This window comes from Sorex araneus, chromosome 2, assembly GCF_027595985.1.
Source record: "Sorex araneus isolate mSorAra2 chromosome 2, mSorAra2.pri, whole genome shotgun sequence".
Taxonomy (NCBI): Eukaryota; Metazoa; Chordata; class Mammalia; order Eulipotyphla; family Soricidae; genus Sorex; species Sorex araneus.
This window is the reverse complement of record NC_073303.1, coordinates 266,816,656-266,830,464: the sequence shown is the minus strand read 5'-3', so window position 1 is coordinate 266,830,464 and position 13,809 is coordinate 266,816,656. Positions and strand designations below refer to the sequence as shown.

Below are 13,809 nucleotides of genomic sequence, written 5' to 3'. Positions count from 1 at the left end.
GGGCCTGTCGGGACACGGTGCCTGCCTTGCAGGGCCCCGGCGCCGGAAGGGGAGCTGCAGCCTGTCTGACGAGGGTGTCTGTGAGAAGCGGATGCGGCACGGGGAACCCCCAGGTGCGTCTCCCCCGCCCCTGCAGCCAGCTCAGCCTCGGGGACCCCCTCCCAGGGCGCCTGCTCCCTGGGGCCTGTGACCCGAGGGGGGGCTCCCTCACGCTCACGGCCCAGCTCTCAGGGACTCTGGGGGAGACGCCCAGTCGCCCCGCCCCCAGCCCCCAAACCGCAGCCCCCAGGCCGCCGCTGGGCGTGGGAGCTGGGGGTGCATCAGACTGGGAGCATCTCGGGTGTCGGCACTCAGCCAAACTCGGGGCCTCGGGCGCCCCCCACACTCAGCTCTTCACCCAAGTGTTTGTCTTTCGGATTTTAGGGTCCCGGCTGGCCATGCCCGCGGGCGGCCCCTGGCCCAGGGGCTGGCGGTCGCCCCGGGCCTCCTGCTCGGACTGCTCGCCCGCCGCCCCGAGCCCTTCCTGCGTCTCCCCGCACAGTTGCTGGCGGGCGGGGGCAGCACCACGAGAGCGAGGCCCGGAATGGTTTCTGAATCCTAGCTAGGTTCGGGCAGTTCTGTCCCCGCAGCTGTGTGGACATAAGGCTGATGAGCGAAACCAGTCGTGATCGGGGCCGCCCCGATGGCTTGGCATCTGTGCGTGACAGTTTCCCTGTCGGGGTCACGCATGCACTCGTCACCTCGTAGGCCCGCCCGCCCGCTCGCTCGCTCTCTCTGTTTCTTTCTTTCCGGTGGTGGGTACACTTACGGTCTGCTCTCTCAGCAGCTTGCACGTTTGCGATTAAAAAAATTACTAGCTGTAGCTTTCACGGCGTGTAACAGTGTAGTATCACTAACCGCAGTCACTTGCTGCACGTTCTCTGCCTAAAACACACCTGTAACCCAGTGGGGCACAACTCGATGTTAAGTCGACTTCTAGGACACGGTTCTTAGGCTACTTAAAGTGAGCTCCAATAGCACGTAGCAAGACATAGAATTTATTTATTTTTTTTTGCTTTTTGGGTCACACCCGGTGATGCATAGGGGTTATTCCTGGCTTTGCACTCAGGAATTACCCCTGGCAGTGTTCAGGGGACCATATGGGATGCTGGGAATCGAACCCGGGTCAGCCGCGTGCAAGGCAAACACCCTACCCGCTGTGCTATCACTCCAGCCCCAGCAAGACATAGAATTTAAATGTCAGATATCACCTATCTGAGGTGAGATGAAGGGGTCCCCCCAGGCCTCTGGCAGATGACAAGGGGCCTGGATAAATTAGCTGACAAGGATGTCCTTTGCTTTAAGTATTTTCCCAGTATCCTCTGAGCTGTCAAGCCACTTGCCTGGACGTCAGTGTGTCCCCGTGGCGTTTAAACACAGTCCATGCACACCCACACCAGAATGGTGAGCTCTTGTTAACATCTCTAGGCTCAGGGCTGAGGACTTGCCTTGCATGTGGCTGAACCTGGTACAATCCCAGGCACCTCCTGGTCTCCTGAGCACAGCCTGAGGGTACCGCTGGAGCTACGGGCTGTGGTCTCAAGTCTCTCCCTTTGCCCTTCCCCCCCCAAAAAAAAAGGGGGAAAATTTAGGCTGAAACCTTTAGACATGACCGCAGGGCTGAGGTTCTCAGGACAGGTGTCAAGGGCAGGGGACAGATGGGGACCTTGCAGGGGCTGGGGCTCTCGAGGGGGAGCACGGTGTGGTGGCATAGTACCCCTAAAGCATAAACACATCCTCTCGCCCACCTGCGTGAATCAGCGAAGAACAAGACAACGGGTAGGAAAGAAGTCAGGTGCAGTCTGAGGGCTAGCTAAGGGGACAGTGGCCGCCGCTCTGTCTGAAGCCACCAGAGGGCGCAGCTGTCGCTTTGAATGGCAGATTGGCAGATTCCCCCTGGTCGTGGGGGCACCCTGGGCTCTAGGGGGATTGCGAATGAATTACCCCTTCCTGGAGTCGGCAGCATGTGCTTCTCCTGGGCGCCAGGAGGTGGCGCCAGGGAGCCGGGCGGGACCCACAGCCGCCGCCTTGCCGGTGGCCTGTGCCCGGCGCTGGCCCCTGGACGCCGGATGCAGAGATGGGAGAGATGCAGAGACGCCGGATGCAGAGCTGGGAGAGATGCACAGGGGGAGGCGCAGGGCGGCTTTCTTCCTGATCCCGTGCTTTGGAAGTCGGGGTTTCTGGTCTTTTTTAAAGAAAAGCTCGCACAGCTCCTGCTCTGTAGCCGCCTCTTCCCGGGGCCGCTGCGCTGCTGCCGCCTCGTGCCCGGCCCAGCGGGGCCTGGACTCCTCCCCCGGTACCGGGAAGCGGGGCGGGCACCGCCCTGCGGGCCCTGCGTCCCCGCGCCCCCTGGGGCCCCCCGCCCCCAGACTCCAGGCCTGACGCGCGTGCGCGCCGGCCGACCGCTGTCCCGTCCACTTGTAGACGGAGCCACGGCCAGGACGCCGCTCACCGACGCGCAGCTCATCACGCTGGCCGGGCGCCTGGGCCCCAACTGGGACCAGGTCGCCGTGGCCAACCTGGAGCTGGACATGAGCGCCATCGACGCCATCCGGGAGAAGGAGGAGGACAAGACCATCTGCAAGTTCAGAATGCTCAAGAAGTGGCAGGAGAAGGCGCAGGCCCACGCCACTGCCCAGAACCTGTACAGCCGCCTCAAGGCCGTGGTCTCTGCAGAGGCCCAGGAAGTGCTCGCAGGTGAGCGGGGGCGTGGCCTGTCAAGTAGAGGGCGTGACTTGGCGCTTCGGGGCGTGGCTTGCTGTATGGCGGTAATGTGGGTGGGGCGTGGCCTGCTGCTTGGAGGCGTGGCTTGGTACATGGGGGTGTGATGTGATTGGGGGCAAGGTGTGGGCGTGCTGGACAGGGGCGTGGTTTGCTGCTTCAGGGCGTGGCCTGCTTGTATAGAGATAGTGCGGGTGGGGCGTGGCCTGCTGCTTGAAGGCGTGGCTTGGCGCCTAGGGTAGTGATGTGATTGGGGGCCAAGGTGTGGTGGGTAGGCGTGCTAGGGGGCGTGGCCTGATGAGTAGGCGTGGCATCGTGCTTGGTCTTGGCCTGGTAGAGGAGGGGTGAGTGGGGCGGGGCTTGCTGCTTGGGGGCGTGGCCTCGTGCATAAGGGCGTGATGTGATTGGGGGCGCAATGTGGTGGGCAGGCATGGTGAGCAGGGGCGTGGCCCAGTGCTTAGCGTGAACGTGCGTGGCTTGGCGAGCAGGGGGCGCCTCTGTGAGGTTCGGGGTGGGTCGTTTTCTTGCACCCTGGCTCCATCGAGGTGCTGGACCCCAGCCTGACAGCTCTGCAACCCCGCGTGTTCTTTACCTCCCAGCCCTGCCGTTCCAGCTGTCCGCAGCATGCAGCCCCCCTGCCCAGGTCTGCAGCCTGGCTGTCACCCGCACTTTCTCATTGTGGACTTGAGTTGGGGCTGGCCAGAGCCCGCGGGATTCCGAGCCCTCCGGGCATAGGAGGGAAGAGAACAAACAGGCCAGAGAGGGTTCTGGTTGCATTTGTGAAAACGCAAAGTTGCTGCCAAGGGATTTTTTTTCCTTTTTTAAAAATTTTTGTTGGCGCCAGGCATGGAGGCCAGGCCTTGTCCAGGAGGCACGGCCCTGCGGCGGGCAAGCACGTGGCCTCCAAAATCAAGTCTGTAGGAGTGTGCAGCCAGAGAGCTAGCGTGAGGCTAACGGGTGCTTGCCTTGCACAAGGGGGACCCGTTTCTGTTCCTAGCACCACCCAAGCATCATCACAAGTGACCCCTGAGCACAGAGCCAGGAGTAGCTCCCGAGCACCTCCGGGTGTGGCCCAAACATGAATGAATGAAAAAACTCGTAAACAGTGTTGCCTCCCAGTTCACCATGCTGCCAGGGCCTTTGCCTTCCTCGGAGGGTGTAAACGCCCCCAAGCAGATAGGACAGCTGCTGGAAGTATGGCTCTGCCATTGGTTTCCGTCTTTTTCCTGTGCTGGGGCTGAATCCTGGGCTGGGTCGGGCAGGCAGTGCCCGCCCGCGCTCCCCAACCCTGGCTTGCTTTTCCTCTGCTGCGTCGTCCGCAGTGCCCGGTGCTGACTGAGCTCAGCGTCAGGAGTGCTGGTGAGCACTTGGTCACTCCTGCCTGTCCCGAGTGCAGCCTCTGGCCCGCCAGCCTCCTGCAGACCCCCTGGGTCCTCCGCTCAGGGGCTCTGACCCACCCCACCCCCTGCCAGACTTGCTGATCAGTGAAGTTTTAGGAGGGATTGTGGCTGTGTGTGGCAGTAAGAAGGATCATGAAGTCCGTTAGTCCAGTCTCCTAGCAAGTAGGGGAAAAATGCACACTCAGCACAAACTAAAATCCCCAAGTTTACCAATATTTCACCCTTTTTCACTGTTGTTTTGTTTCGGGGTTACCGCCTGGCAGTACTCAGGTTGTTCCTAGCTGTGCACTCAGGAGTTAGCTCTGGGTGCTCAGGGGACCGTGTGGGATGCCAGAGATCAAAGGTGCCAGGCAAATGCCCTCCCCGCCAGACTGCCCGCCCGGCCCCAATATTCTACCCTCTTGTGCTGCCCCCAAATAGCAGGGGAGCTGGCTGCTTTCTTTTCTTTGCTCTGACTCAGTGGGCCTCCCAAGGAAACTCGAGTCCCTCTCCCCCTCACCAGCCAGGCTCTGGGGATGCCCAGGCTTGGTGAGGCAAGTGCTTCCCTCTGTGCTGTGTCTCCGGCCCCTGCCCTGGGATGTTGACCGGCCAGCTTCCTGCAGCCCTGGGCCCGGAGTGGGTGGACAGCCTGCAGCGTCCTCTCCGGGGTGGCCCAGCCTCGAGCCCTGACCCTACTCTCTCTCACTAGGTTTCTTACAGGAAACGTGAAGTCTGCACGGAGGCCCTGAGCACGGTGGACGGAGGAGCCGGGCAGAGCGATGCGGGGTCCTGCCGACTCCCGCCTCACAGGCCAGGGGCGGGGGGCGAGGGCTCGGAAAGCACGCAGGGACGTTTAGGAAGGGGCTGCCCGTCCCTCCAGCACCCGGCCCCTCGGGGGAGAAACCGCGTGAGCGCCCACAGCCTGAGGTGCACACCAAGTGCTGGAACATTCTTAGCCAGGAGACGGTGCCGTCCTTCAACCTGCTCCCAGGCCGCCGGCTCAGGCGTCCTGCAGCACGAACCACTTGAGGCCCTGTGTCCTGGGCCATCCTGGGCCTGGCCGTGGCCCCTCGCACCCAGACCTGCTCCTTGGCCTGGAGGTCGGGACCCGTCAGAGCCCCCCCGGCACCTGCACCCCAGCCCAGCAACCCCGGAGCCCCTTTGGTCCCGGGCTGCTGGCCAGACACTACTTTTGTTAACCTGGCCCCTGGGGTGCTGTAGTGGGCCGGGGGCTGCCTAGAAACAGACTCGCGGGGCCCCCATCTTCCTAGAGAAGACACGGCGCTCGGCCACATTGGCTCTGGGGGACGGGAGTTTTTTTTTTTTTTTTTTAATCTTGTCTATGTATTGTCATTCTCTCAGAATCATGTCTGTGGTGATTAACACTTTGGAGATGTTTTAACTTATTTGAAGGGGCCAGGCGTGCCCCCCGCCTGCGTGGACCTAGCTGGAGATCGGCTGAAAACCTCAATGAATTCACCAGAGAGACACCGGGGCCGGGTGTTGCCCACCAGGACCGGGTTCCCTTTGCCGGGAAGAGTCTGTCCTTCGGGGCCAGAGGAGGGGTCCCGAGGGACTCCCATCGGTGTTCGTCTCCCAGATCGTCACCTGACTCGTGCTGGGCTGGGGACCTGTGGACGGTGCCCTCCGGACGTGGGGCGTCCCGCAGGCCTGGCCGCTGTGAAGTCTGTCGTGCTGTTCTCCGGGGAGCAGCGTCCAGCCCGAGGACCACGTCCGGCCGGCCTGGTGCAGCCTGTGGCAGGGGTGGGGAATAAACCTTCCTGGTGCCAGGCCCCATGTCCCCGTGTCCCCTCCTTCACGTGGGCGCCGGGGGGTCTTCACGAGTCTTGGGCTGGCGAGGGCAGTGCCGGGAGCAGAACGTGTGCTCCCAGGAGGGCCCCGAGACCCCCCACACCGCCTCTTGGTTTGCTGCCACAGCTGTGGGCGTGGCCGGGGCGGCCGGAACTTGGCTGTGCCCTTACTGCCCCCCCCCACACACACACTGCAGCGTCTCTGCCCCTCAGACTCTGTCTTTGTGCTTTCCGGGGGATGGGGCGGGGGGAGGGTGAAATCCTTCCCAGATGCTTTTCAAATGTGGAAACTCGTTTCTTCTTCATTTTTTTTTTCTTTTTTGGGTCACACCCAGCGATGCTCAGGGGTTACTCCTGGCTCTGCTCTCAGGAATGACTCCTGGTGGTGCTCAGGGGACCCTATGGGATGCTGGGAATCGAATCCGGGTCAGTCGCGTGCAAGGCAAACGCCCTCCCCGCTGTGCTACCCTTCCGGCCCCTCTTCTCCATTTTCTGTTTTGGGAGTGTGTCCAGTCCTTTTGTTTTGAGGGGGCTCCCAAGTGGTCCTCAGGAGGCCACAACCCCTCTGGGCCGGTGTTTCCCGGCAAAGCCCTGGGCCCTGTCTGTCCTGGGGCCCTTGGGCCGTGTGGTGCCAGGGAGCAAACCGGGCGGGTGCTGCGACTGTCTCCCCCACCCCCTGCATTTTCTAGGTGCCCCATGTTCGCCGACTTCCCGGTGTGTCCCCAGGACAGGGCGGCTGAGGGGTGTTTGCCCAGTTCCCGAGTCCTCCATCTCCTTCCAGTGGAGCTGAGGCGACCCCCTGGCCATATCGCCCCCACGGCAAGAACCCGGGGACAGTTCACAGGCCAGGACGGAGCCTGGCTCGGGTCCCCTCTACGCCAGTGGCTGTTCCTGGTTCCCCACCAGGGCGTGAGTTTGGGAGTGGGGTTCGGAGACCAGGAGGTTTCCTTCCTGGCGGCCGAGCCGTCTCTTGAGGCACACGTTCCGGAGCCACTGGGGCCAGGAGGGGGTTTCCTGGGGACGCAGAGACCGCAGGTCACCTGTGAGAAGCTGACAGGGCCGCTGCGGGCGGGGCTCCAGGGAAACACTCGGGTGTTTGTGCTCAGATGCAGCCCTGGCCTTCCTGAGGCTGTCAGAGTGCGAAGTTAGAAGAGAGCTCTCGGGGCTGGAGTGATAGCACAGCGGGTAGGGCGTTTGCCTTGCACGTGGCCGACCCGGGTTCTAATCCCAGCATCCCATATGGTCCCCTGAGCACCGCCAGGGGTAATTCCTGAGTGCAGAGCCAGGAGTAACCCCTGTGCATCGCCGGGTGTAACCCAAAAACAAAAAAAAAAAAAGAAAGAAGAGAGCTCAGTGGCTGGGGCACGGGCCCCGCGCGCACGGCCTGAGCTCCCTCCAGCACCCCAACTGTGCGGCCCCCCACAAACACGAGCTGCAGACACGGGTGGACGGGCAGGAGCCCCGCATCCTCCTTCCAAGCTCACGTTTCCATCCGCGCTCAGATTCTCAGTAACGTGTGGCTTCTCCCTCCCAGCGATGCTCAAAACAAAATCACGCAAGTGAGACTCTAAGTTCAATCATTTTATTTTTAGAACAAAATACTTTTCGATCCACTGCATAAATAAATACTCTAATAAATAAAATAAATATTGCCGCACATGCTTTCACAAACATGTGCCATAAATAAATAGTTTAAAATAAATTATGCTCCGGGCTTTCTACTCAACACTGGGGTTGAGAAATAGCTTATAAACCTTATAAACGCGCCCCCCTCACCCTTGGCTCTTGGCTCTCGAGAGGGGCTGCCTCCCGAGCACTTTCCCACGGAAACTTAAAAACAACTTAACGGGGCTGGCGAGATCTGATCAAAGCAGCTTGCTGTGGGATTTGTGATGCTGATCCCTTCCCTCTGGGCCTGGCCCGCCCCATCCCCCACCCATCACCCCCCCCCCGCCGTTCCCCATCAGGAATGGGGGGGAGAGTGAGGGCCGGCAGCGCCCTAGGCGGCCAGGTGGGACATCATCCTGTGGATGGTCACCGCGCGGACACGGAGGGCCTGGAGCAGGACGCAGAGCTGGGCCTTGGCTCTGTACAGGTCCGGTTCCCCCGCGGCCGGGGCCTCAGGCTCCGACTCCCTGGTCGAGGTCAGGGCCTGCGAGGAAGGACAACGGCCGTGTGACGCGTCTGGCCCCAGCGGTGGGGGGAACCAAGTCTGGGGCCACGCACCATCCCCTCGCCACACCTCCGAGCCCCCATACCCGTCCTCTCAGCTCACGCCACCCGCAGAGGGTCAGTTATTTAGGTTTGGGGTGACTCCTGGCTGGGGGGACAAGGCCGCGCTCCCACCCTCGGCCCTCCCCCCCCTCCCTGCTCAAAGCATCACTCGAACCCGCCTGAGGAAGGAGGGTTCTGCCCATGCACACGTGGACAGTGCCCGCACGCCACACGCTTTGGGCCGGGGGCCACCCTCGCTGGTGTCAGGGGTGAGCCTGGCGGTGCTGAGGGGCCCTGTGAGGTGCCGGCCCTGCCCTGTCCTCTCTGAGCCCATCCCCTGCTCTGGGCAAGCGGCGGGCGCTGGCCGCCCTCCCAGCCCGTGGTCACTCAGGCCCCCCAGAGCCCGACTGAGCCTGGCGCTGACCGACTTCCCGCTTCCTGTGGACCGACGCACTGACCAGCGCCTGCTGCCCAGGAGAAGCCAGGCCGGCCCATCTCCCTCTCACTGCTGTGCTGGATCCCAGTGTGGGAACCCTGTTCCCGGCCCGCACCGGGAGCGGCCTGGGTGCTGGACGGCCACACCCCTGCGCGTGCCGCTCCTGCCCCCTAGCAGGCCCTGGACCAGAGCAGAGCCACGACCGGCCGCCCCTACTGGCTCCGGCCCAACACGGGCCCCAGGAGCGTGCCAGCCCTGGAACTCTAATCTGGGAATGGTGCGGGGGCTCCCAGGCCGGACAGTGCTCCGGGGCACCGGGACCCCCGCTGACGCCCCAGGACCCGGCTGCACCGTGGCAGGCGGGGAGGTGCTGGGCCGGATTCGGGTCAGCCCCGGCCCCGCTTCCCTCACGCGGCCTTCCCAGGCCTCCCATAACTGCAGTGGGCGCGGCAGCACCTCCTGCCGCCCAGCGGGAGGGGCCCTTGGAGGGGGACTTGGAGCCGCACAAACTTGGCGACCTTGGGCAGGTGGCAAGTCCAGCAGGAGCACTCAACTCCGAGTCATCTTTCGTGCCGCTATGCGGGGTGCGGGGCGCACTGGGCGCTGGGCGCACTGGGCGCTGGGGGCCGGGCGCGCCTCGGCGCTTGCGGGCGGGTCCTCCGCTGACCTCCCTCTAGAGGGCGCCCTCGAGCCGAGCCCCGCGCGCTGTGACGCAGTTAAGCCGAGGGGGTGCGGCGGGGGGCTCTGCCAGGCGCTCCCTAGGCGGACAGGGGCGCCCCCGCTCACCTGCGTCAGCCCCTCAATCGCGCCCAGCAGGTTCTGGTCCACAGAGATCTGCTGCTGCGGGTCCATCAGCAGCTTCGCGTGCAACGCCCTGAACTCCAGCCGGTACAGCTGCAGGTCCTTGGAGATGCTCCCGAGGCACAGGTCGCGCTGCGCGGGGGGCGGGCGGCGCTCAGGACGCGGGCGGCGGGTGGACACGGGGCGGCGGGGTGGACATGGGGCAGCGGGTGGACACAGCGCAGCGGGGTGGACACGGGAAGGGCAGCGTGGGCGGACACGAGGGGGCAGCGTTTAGAGGACACGGGCAGCGTTCAGAAGACATGGGGCAGCGAGGGTGGACACGGGGTGGCATTCAGAGGACACGGGGCAGTGAGGGCGGACACCGGGAGTTGAGTCTGGGGTCTCACCATCGTAAGGGGGTCCTTTTCCCAAGACAGGCAGCTGCTATTCTGGAAGGAAAAGGCACAGAGGTCAGCGATGGGCAGCAATTGGGTGGAACTGGACATTTCCGCGTGGGCCCCTCATGTTGGGAAAGTCAGGCGCACACACACGCTCCCTGGGGAGGGGGCTCCCAGGTGTGTTCAGGAGACACAGCCCCCCCCCAGGGGATTCTTGGCCATTAGGTGCCAGGGGTCACCCAGACCATCCGGGCGTTCAGGGGGCTGATGGTGCGGACTCCCGGACTATCAGTAGACTTCCCACCCTGGGCACCAAGCAGCGGTATTCTGGGGGGCTGACCCCAGCCCCGCCCTCTGCACCCCCCAGTCCCCCGCCCTGATGTCCCTCCCACATGTGTGGCCCTGCGGGTCTGCCTCAGGCCCGTCCCCTTGGCCATCCCGAGTCTGACCGGCATCTGAGGGGGAGTGGGGGGCTCAGGCGCTGCACGTGGCCCCCAGGCGCCCCCAAACATGCCCGAGGGCACCGTGCGGGGGTCCATACCGTGGCTCGCTCCCAGGGCACGCAGGCCTGGACAGTGCTGGTCTTGTCCCTCGTGATGTCCACGTGGTCAGTCTCCTCCGGAGAGCAGGAGTAAGATGCCAGGGTGTGTCTAGCCTAGCAGGACACAGGGGCCTGGTCACACCGTGCCCGGAGAGGCCCAGACCGGGCACACGTCCTAGACCATGGCCGGGGGCTTGCTCCCACGCCTGCTCTCGGGTCTGTGCTCCGGAAAGCCTTGGCTGTGTTTCCTCTGGGGGAGGGGGCAGTGCAGCAGGAGCGCACGCCGGGTGCTGCTCGGGGCTGGCTCCTGGTGGCACCCAGGGCCCCCCATGCAGTGCCAGGATGGAACAGGGGCTGGCCACGCGCAAGGCAGACACCTTGCCCGCTGGACTCTCTCTCTGGCCACAGTTGCCAGAGTTCTGCAGAAGCAGCAGGACATCTGGATCCTTCAATGAAAGCGCCACTCAGCCAACAGCTCCAGATGGGGCAGAGGGGAGCTGGGGGGGCGCCCCCTCCCCCTGCCCCCCTGCAGAGGCCCAGCCTGCAAAGCGGACCCCAGAACCATAGCCAAGGGCCAGAGTTCATCTCTGCAGGGGGAGCTGGGGCACTGACCCCAGGCACTGCTAGCCTGGTAAGTGGCTCCCCCATCAAAGACTGTTACTTTTACCACCTGTTTCTGGGCTTGAGGTGGTGTGTGCTTCCCCGTTTTTTTTTTTTTTTTTTTTTTTTTGCTTTTCTGGTCACACCGGCAATGCTCAGGGTCACTCCTGGCTCTGCACTCAGGAATTACTCCTGGCGGTGCTCGGGAGACCCTATGGGATGCTGGGAATCGAACCCAGGTCGGCTGTGTGCAAGGCAAACGCCCTCCCCGCTGTGCTGTCGCTCCAGCCCCCACAGCTTGTTTTTAATGAAAGTTGTTGGCTCCTGAGCAGCTGTTGGCAGCGCATGGTGAAAATTGGAAGGAAAAAGTTGTCTGGGGCCCCACCCTGCGGGGCTCCAGGTTCCGGAGTCTCTCCTGGCCGTGCTCCGTGGGCGATGGGGGGTGCTGGGGACCCAGCCTGGGTCAGCTGCGTGCAAGGCCAGTCCCCTACCCGCAGTGCTCTGGCTCCGGCCTCAGTTGTTTCGGGGGTGGGGAGGAGGTTTGGAGCCCCCACCTGCAGTGCTTGGGGGGGACCCCGGAACTGAGCCTGGGGAGGGCGCGCATCGCCTGGCCTGGCCGGAAGATCCCAAAAGGCTGCGTGGACAGAGCTGGTTTTAGGGTATCCACAGAGCAGCAGATAAGGCGCATTGAGGGGCTCCTACGAACAGGTCTGCTGGACACGGGGGGGGGGGGGGGCCTCTGGCCCCAAGGGAGGGTGCAGAGACTTTTAAAGGGGAAGAAACTTGCCTTAAAAGCCTTAAAAGCCTGAATGGGCGAGATGAAGCTCAAGACCAGAGGGAGGGCTCTGAGCCCGGGATGAAAACGGGAGCTTAGACCCCAGGGATGGCAGGTCCCACCCGTCCCTGCGGCCCCGGGACCCTGCAGACGCCCCCCCTCTCTCTGGGCACGCCCAGCAGTTCTGTCCGGGCTCTCCCTTGTGCTGCAGCCCAGAGCTGGGCCTCTGGCTCCCTCCTTGCCCAGCTGGACGCTGCCGGGCTGGCCCTGAGCCTCGGCTCCCCGAGCTGCCCTCCCCCTACCCCCGCTCCCCGCTCCCCGCCAGGCGGCGACCCGCCCACTCACCGTCTGCAGAGAGGCGCTGACCGCCTCCAGCAGGCTCTGGGCCCGGCTGAGGCGCTGGGTCACTGCTGGGCTGTCGCCGGGGCTCACTGGGAGGCTCCTGGCCAGGCCGACGAGGTCTTGGGGGCTTAGGAGGACCAGGGTGGCCACGAGGAGGAGAACTGGCGGGAGCGAGGGGCGCGAGGTGGGCGCGCCGTCCCCTTTGCGGGCCCCTCTCCCCCACCCCCCCTTCCCGAAGGCGCGTTCCTCTGTCAGAGGGTCCAGCCCCGCCAAGGACAGCGCTGGACCCAGATCACCCCAGCTGTCACCCGCAGGGAGCCTGAGGTCGTAGCAAGTGACTCTGGACATCCCCCACACCCACTTTGAAGCCTCCCGGACCCCCTAGCAGCCAAGGGACCCCGGGACCCCGCCCCCTGACTTCTAGCGCCCCGTGAGCGCCCCCAAGGCGGCCCTTCTCCGCGGCTGCGGCCACGCCCTGCGCTGCCCTCGCGGCTACTCACGGCTCAGAGGGCGCATGCTGGACCCGCGGGACACTGGAGGGATGGAGGGACGGGCCAGCGGGGGCCGGAGGGTCACCGGGCTGGACGCGGTCACCGCAGTAAACTCGGCCACCGGGGCTGGCCACCGGGCTGGACGCGGGCTGGACTCCGGACTGGACACCGGGCTGGACACCAGGTCTGGACTCGCGGGCTGGATACCGGGCTGGACACGGGCTGGACTCCGGCCTGGACACTGGGCTGACACCGGACTGGACACCGGGCTGGACGCCGGACTGGACACCAGGTCTGGACTCGCGGGCTGGACTCGCGGGCTGGACACCGGGCTGGACGCGGGCTGGACACCGGGCTGGACGCGGCTGGACGCGGCTGGACGCGGTGCCCGCAGAGGACGTGGCCAGCGCGGCCCGGCGCGGCCTTATAAGCGCCCCGAGGGGCTCCAGGACTTCCCCGGCGCGGCCCGCGCGCTCCTCGCCGGCCTCTGCGGCTCGCCGGGCCCGCGGGCTTCCTGGAGGCGCCGCCTCCGCGCCCCGCCGAAAGCGAAATCGCGCCGCGGGGTCTCTCCCTGACGACCCCCGCGCGTCCCCCGCGCCCGGCGCCGCCCCCGCGGCCGCCCCGGACCCCGGCGCGCCGCCGGCAGGGGGCGCCCGCGCGCCGGCTCGCGGGGCGCTGGCCAGACCCCCCCCCGCGCTGGGTCTCACGGGGGCAGCAGGGGTGCGGGGGGGGGCACGCGGGGCGGCCTCGTGGCCTCCGTCGGGCCTGGCCCAGCGGCGCCTCTGCAGGGGAGCCGTCGGGGGGCGCTGGCTCCGGCTGCGTTTGCTCGGCCACACAGTGCTCGCCCCCCGGGTCTCGGCGCCTCCACCCTCTGACCAGCACGGGCAGGTCTCGGGGTCCCGAGAGCCTTCCGGGGTGCCTGCTGCTCCCCCCGGGCAGAAGAAGGGTCGCTGCGCTGGCCACAGGGTCGGGGTAATGAGCCTGGGAGTGCTAAGGCGCCTCCGCGGGGAGACTCAGGGTCCCAGGGTGCTCAGGGCGCTGTCCACGCCACAGAGTGACCCTGGCAGGCGGGAAGCTGGCGGGTCAGGAGGGCAGGGCTCGGGATGGTCACCTCGCACCGTGCCCAGCCTGCCTGTGGCACCCAGCCTCGCATTTGCGTGGGGTTTGATGGACACAAATTGCAGCTGTGGTGGTGGTTTTGGGCTCGGGGCCACACCTGCCAGTGCTCAGAGCGGACTCCTGGCTCTGTGCTCAGGATCACTCCCGGCTCTGTGCTCAG

At 65.0% G+C, this 13,809-nt stretch overlaps 1 protein-coding gene across 1 annotated transcript; it reads right to left on the bottom strand.

The window, feature by feature from the left end:
• Positions 1-7,931: 7,931 nt before the first annotated feature.
• Positions 7,932-12,658, bottom strand: IL12A (interleukin 12A). Its single transcript, XM_004603175.2, has 6 exons — positions 12,540-12,658; positions 12,043-12,200; positions 10,323-10,436; positions 9,791-9,832; positions 9,387-9,533; positions 7,932-8,102 (listed from the first exon to the last, which is right to left on the bottom strand). Exons 1-6 carry the CDS (start codon positions 12,553-12,555, stop codon positions 7,950-7,952), a joined length of 630 nt encoding a protein of 209 aa, XP_004603232.2. The 5' UTR covers positions 12,556-12,658; the 3' UTR covers positions 7,932-7,949.
• Between the last annotated feature and the right edge of the window lie 1,151 nt (positions 12,659-13,809).

Bases quoted from the DNA above. Each gene is read 5' to 3' on its own strand.
- IL12A (XM_004603175.2), bottom strand. The intron at 9,534-9,790 runs GTGAGACCCCAG...CCCCCCGCGCAG, and splicing joins AAAAGGACCCCCTTACGATG to CGCGACCTGTGCCTCGGGAG. The intron at 8,103-9,386 runs GTGAGCGGGGGC...CCTTCCTCGCAG, and splicing joins CGATTGAGGGGCTGACGCAG to GCCCTGACCTCGACCAGGGA.